This window comes from Ochotona princeps, chromosome 26 (genome assembly GCF_030435755.1).
Source record: "Ochotona princeps isolate mOchPri1 chromosome 26, mOchPri1.hap1, whole genome shotgun sequence".
Lineage (NCBI taxonomy): Eukaryota > Metazoa > Chordata > Mammalia > Lagomorpha > Ochotonidae > Ochotona > Ochotona princeps.
Window position 1 is genome coordinate 23,733,523 of NC_080857.1, and position 6,000 is coordinate 23,739,522.

Consider the following 6,000-nt stretch of genomic DNA (forward strand, 5'->3'; position numbering starts at 1 on the left):
GTATGACTGGGATTATCCAAGCTTATGCCTAACCATTGGTCTGGAAGAGATTATTCTTCCAAAAATCTTGAGCCCCAGAAAAGCAGATTTACACATGCTTTAAGGATGAAGTCAAGAAGGTGGCTACTACAGAACTGGGTCAGATGCATGACTCTGGCCCGCCAAGCCAAGAGCCAAATTACCAGCGACAAACTAATCAGAAGCTGTCACCTAGACCCTGAAGCCAGGCACAGAACAGTTCCTGACCCAGGACTTCCCCTGCCCCATCCTCTGACTGCACAGGGGCTGGCCCTAGGGTACATTGTCTGTTCCTGTGATAAAAGGATCAAGTATGGCTGTGGCCCACTGAAACTCCGATGGTTGGGGTTTCAGTGGGCTTCCCGTCACTACTCAAACCACACAGACACCCAGGAGCTGAGCTGCTCTGGGGTGCTGTGTCCAGGGCGCATGGCTCCCTGGAGTTTGTAGCTGTTTCCTTGTTTACCATAGCTGCTATTTGCTGCCGTTATCCTAAAGCCCTTTTCCCACATTGTATCCCAGGACTTCCAGCTAGATGCTGCTGCCACCTACTGCAGGGCTGCCCGGCAACTGGTGGAAAAGGAGAAGTACAGTGAGATCCGACAGCTGCTCAAGTGTGTCAGTGAGTCAGGCATGGCGGCCAAAAGTGACGGAGACACCATCCTCCTCAACTGCCTGGAAGCGTTCAAAAGAATTCCACCCCAGGTGCGCTCTGCCTCTTGTGTCCTCCATCTGACTGTGTGTCCTCTCATCCCATCTCTTTATTTTACTGGTCCCTGTGCTGTGTGTGAAACTCTGCAAGATGCCTGTGTCTTTCTGACCCCTCTGTAATAAAGGCCTTGCTCTGATCCACCTTCGCTCATAAACCAAGTTCATGGTGATGACCCCTTCACCCAGAAGTTGTCCCTCAACGTTCCCTGGTGGGACATGACATGCACCCAGAATTGTCCCAGCTAATGGGGTTGAACTTGTCCCTGAGTTCCCAGAGGAGGACAGGGTGGGCCAGTGGCTGACCTTGGAAGGCCGTTGCCTGCAAAACTGTGCCCTTATGACTGCTCTGTGGGGTGAGCAGCACCACATCCATGGTTGAAGGACTGCTGTTGCGGAGATCTCTTGGGGCTGTTCCTGCTCCACAGATTCCAGCAGGACTTAAATCTACAACAAAGGAGACTACAATTGGGGCACAGCAGGCTAAGCAGCCACTTGGAATGCCAGCATCCCTTGTTGGACTGCTGGTTCAAGTCCAACTCCTCTGCTTCTGATCCAGACCCCTACAAATGAGGCTGGGAAAGTGGCAGAAGGTTGTCCACATCGCTGTGGCCCCTGCTACCCACGTGGGCAACCAGGATGGAGTTGTTGGCTCCTGGCTTCTACCTGGCCCACACCTGGCCATTGCAGCCAGTTGTGGGTGGGGTGGGGGGCAGCCGCCGGGTGACCCAGCAGATGAACAATGCCATCCCCCATTCCAACTCCCCATTGCTCTACCTTTTGAGTAATAAAAATAAAAAAGAATAAAAACTAATTTAAAAAAAAAGAAGAACAAAACGTACAAGAAAGGAGTCAGCCAGGCTTTGCCACCCTAGACTCAATGTACCTGGGAGGGAACTGGACGGACCCCTTCTCCCTCTCATGACGGCTGTGTTTCTGCTCTGCACAGGAGCTGGAGAGCCTGATCCAGGCGATACACAACGATGACAACAAGGTGAGCCATGACTCCAACCCTGGCTATGCCCTTTGGCGCTGGTCCTCAGAACAGTTCTGTCCAACTTTGGAGCTCAGCATCTTTGCTATTCAGAGGTGGAGCTGCGACTTAGAGGGAAGGCTATAAAGGGAAGGAATATATAGGGACCCGATAAATGATAACCAACCTATTCCTTATGCCCAAGACAAACACATCTCAGGCTGCTCCCAAGCCTCCAACTTTCACAGTGGTCTTTTCCCAGACAGCATTCTCTCATTTCCGTCTTTAAGCTGATGGAATGAATGGGGTTGCCAGACTAGGCAGGCATTGCTTTTCTTCTGGAGGAGAAAGGATACAGTGAAGAGTGCCCCAGCCAATCCTTTGGTTGACAGCGTCTCCTGGAGTCTCATTGTCTAGAATGGGCCTCTCCGCTAGGGCCCATGAACTGCCCCCCAACCCCATGTCATGGGAACTAGCACACCTCTGTTCCTACTGCCTTAGTGAGGAATGCCAGCCACAATCCAAGGACTCCCAGGTACCCCCATGTGTGGCTAACCACTGGGTCAGTCCCTTCCTTTCTGCAGGAAAATCCCCAGGCCCAGAGAGGCTGGGCCAGGCTGGCTATCAGAGAGCAGTGAGCTACCAGCTGCATCCCTCATAAAAAAGATGCCAGGCAAACAGCCCCTTACCCAGCACTGGCTCTTCCCCACCCACAGTATTGCTGGTCCCAGTACCAAATAGGATCTCCATCAAGGGATTAAGCAGCTCAAGTCATAAATTCCTCCTGGGGAAGGTGGGTACTTACTTTTCTAGAACCAGAGTAAGAGCCTGACAGCACGACAGCTACCCAGCCCTCCGGATGCCCAGACGATGGGGTTCCTTTCCCAATTGGCTCTGCACTTCCCCTCCACGGGGCTTGAGCCCTAGGAAAGCGCACACTCAGATCTGGGTCATCACCATCGTTTTTTCAGATATCTTTCCTCGGCAGCCCTGTCTTGCCAAAAGTCAGCCACTTTCTCTCCCAGCCTCTCCAGCGAATTGCTCTTCTCCTCTAGGTAGGAATTCTGCTGCCAGTTTGGGAAATCTGCGTAGCATCCAGGGCGCCAGGTAAAGCTGGCAGCCTCTGTGAGGTGCCCATACTGCAGGATCCTGATCACTTCACCAAGCTCAGGACGTGCCGGACACCAAGCTGTAGAGGACCCATGTGGATCCGAGTTCAGGAAAGAAAGACTTTGGGGACTGAGACATGAAACAGAAAGATGGAGCATTTCCACGCTAAGCCCAGAGAGTCCCCTCTTGCTGACACAGAGGGACATGTGTGGGGAAAAAAGCGTGTTGCCAGAGGGCGTCTGCGCAGCCCATGAGGGTCTGGCTGCTTACCAGCCCAGATCACAGCTTGTCAGGGTCATGGTGATCACAACAGGCCTCCACCGTGCTCAGCATTCCTCAACTGGGGAGCGTAGGAGGTGCCCACACCTCCAGCCCAGACAAAAGAGGTCAAGCAGTCGCTGTTCAAGTATGTGTTTTCCTCCCCAGATTTCCTGTTAAAAAAGAAACTTTTTTTTAAGTTCAACAGGTTGAATACAGAAAAATAGACAAAGAAGTTCTATATGTCCATTGTAAACGGGGAGATATAATTGTTCACGGATTCATTCATTCATTCATGTATTTCTTGAGCATCTACTATGTGTCAATCTCTCTGCTAAGCACCAGTGATACAAGAGGGTAGAAAAAGCAGACGCGATGCCTGCCCTCATGAAACCTGGTTAAGGAGGCACATATCTGTAGGAGGACATTGTGACCCTAAAAGGTCAGTGAGCACAGGATTGCAGTTGGTTGGATAATATTTGGAGGAGAATAACCAAATGGCTACCTTTTGTATACCTTATTGGATATCATCTGCATATGTATATGAGAACACCTGGTGGAATATACAAGACAAAAGAAGTTCCAAACAAGCATTAATGGTTTTGTTGATAAGCTCAGCACTTCCTCCCTTATCCTATATGACCCTCAGAGTATAAAGTCGGATGCTACTAATAAACCTCGGCTTTTGACCATCAGTCAGGGTCCACGCCTGTTATTATTGGCTCCGTGCACCAAGTCCATCGCTGCGGGACAGCGACACATATCTATCCATCAAACACCCAAATAAGTATAAGATCGCAGCCTGCAGGTAAGGACGGCACTGGCTCTGAAGACAGAAGGATCCCGAGAACCTGTGGTAGCAGGGAGAGCGAGCTGTGTGGTGGGGAGAGATGTGAGACTCTGCCTGCCCATCTACCTGCATTCTTTTCAAAAGTCTTGGCTTATTTGTAGTAACTTAATGTCTAGCACATTTAAAGAGATGCTACAAAACAATACCAGGCAAGCGTTCAGTTACTCAGTGGGTTGAGGGGCCAGTGAGGTCTGTCTGCCGGCGCAGCCCCACTTGTCTGCTGGCGATTCAATTCCATGATGATGATCAGTGACCCACTGTCTTGTATTCCGTTGCCAGGTTCGGGCCTACCTGACATGTTGCAAACTGCGTTCTGCATATTTGATCGCTGTGAAGCAAGAGCACTCCCGGGCCACAACCCTTGTCCAGCAGGTGCAGCAGGCTGCCAAGAGCAGCGGCGACACAGTGGTACAGGATATCTGTGCCCAGTGGCTTCTGACAAGCCACGCCCGAGGTGCCCATAGTTCGGGCTCCAGGAAGTGACCCTGAGCCAGCAGGATCAGGAAAAACGTAGCCTGAGAATGAGGGGTGACACCTTCCACCACTGTCCTCTCCTGGGCTGGGACTTCTCCGGCTCTGCCTGAGAGGAGAAAGCACTGGATTGGACCCTGCTCACCTTCTCCGGCAAGGTCGGGACCTTTCACGCAAGTGCCATGTTCCCATAGAATTGTGGACTCTATCTGGAGATGGCGGCTTCCTTCTACCTCAGAGTGAGTGAGTGTGTGCGCACCTTCGCACACGTGTGCACATGCGCCAGTGCATCTGTGTTTGCGCCCCAGCATCTCTGAACAAATGAAACCCTCCCCCACTGAAGAGACACACTTTGCTTTAGGCTCCAGCCAGTCTGGCCTCCCGACCCCCACCCCTGCGTTTTGGTTCTTAACCCGGGTTGTCCTGTTTGTACAGAATCCCCTCCATGTGGAAACACTTGGGGAGCTCCTCTTAGGCAGAAGGGCTTCGCCGAGCAGCCTAGAACACACCACGGATAGCCTCTTGTACCTTCTTGTACTTCCCCAGATTCAGACATGGCACTGGGGCATGTGCTACCTGCAGAGTGAAACCATTTGCTAGGCGTCTCTTCTCACAAGCACATGGAATTAAGCTAAGTGTTCTGGAAGGTTAGCTGCCCAGGAGAGCATTCAGAGGCTGGCAGCTGAAGGCGGTAGAGGCTGTGTGTGCACTGCAATCAGGTCTGGGAGGCTGGCCTGTGGGCTAGACAAGCCCCGTTAAGGCTCCTCCAGAGGGGAGCAAGGCAAAACGCCAACCTCTCCAACAGGTGTGTAGTTGTGGGGCACTCACAGCACAGAGCTGGCCCTCAGAAATAGCCTGTTGTAGTGCTGGCAGGAGAGAAAACATGACTGCCTCTGGGAGGGTGTAGGAATTGAAATGGTAGTCGGATCCCAGGGCTGAAAGGCTGACCTTTGTCTGCTAGAGGTCCCTCCTGATGGTGCCCCTTAAGCTCCTTAGCAAGCTGGTTACTCCTGGTCCTGCCTGTTTGCCTTGGATCTCTTTGGAACGACCAACATGTGAGCAATGAGAAAGCAGAGCCACTTCTTGGCTGTATCTGAACAGAAGGAGTCAAACGTTTGCTTCAGTATCAGGCTTGTTGTGGATGAGAGTCAGAGAAAGACAGTGAGCAAGTCACACCAGGTGGGGAGAGGGTGCTGCTCTAATAACACTGGCTCGTCTCCTCCCTTCCTCCCCAACCACCCCTCTCCCCCAAGATGGGACAGTGTTTGAGGAAGGCTCTGCCCTGCTCCATGTCATAGATTTGCAAACAAAAGGCCTCAAGAGGCGAGTGGAGCCAGAGCTCAGCCTCTGGGTCTCACCACCACTGCTAAAGACAAACAGGAACCAGAAGCTGTCATCTATTCCTGGTGCTTGGAAACCCTGTGGATTCCCCTATGAACCAAGAGTCCTTGGAGTCAAATAAGCAACTAGTATGGACAGCTGTCATAGTCGTATTTTGGTCCTATTAGGAGGCAGGCTGTAAGGATAATTCTAGATTCTTTTGGGGTGGAGCTTCCCAAGCCACTTTTCCTTCCTTGGGTCACAGAACATGTCCCATGCCCCCAGCAGCAGC

General features: G+C 51.8%; 1 protein-coding gene across 2 annotated transcripts in view; it reads left to right on the forward strand.

The window, feature by feature from the left end:
- ZFYVE26 (zinc finger FYVE-type containing 26) overlaps nt 1-5,492 on the forward strand; it is a 69,008-nt gene extending 63,516 nt beyond the window's left edge. For both annotated transcript variants that reach the window (XM_058655130.1, XM_004584453.2), the window contains exons 40-42: nt 541-723; nt 1,676-1,720; nt 4,197-5,492. In XM_058655130.1, coding sequence (XP_058511113.1) covers nt 541-723; nt 1,676-1,720; nt 4,197-4,400 — 432 coding nt within the window. In that variant the 3' untranslated portion in view covers nt 4,401-5,492. The remainder of the gene's footprint in view (nt 1-540; nt 724-1,675; nt 1,721-4,196) is intronic.
- The last annotated feature ends 508 nt before the right edge of the window (nt 5,493-6,000 follow it).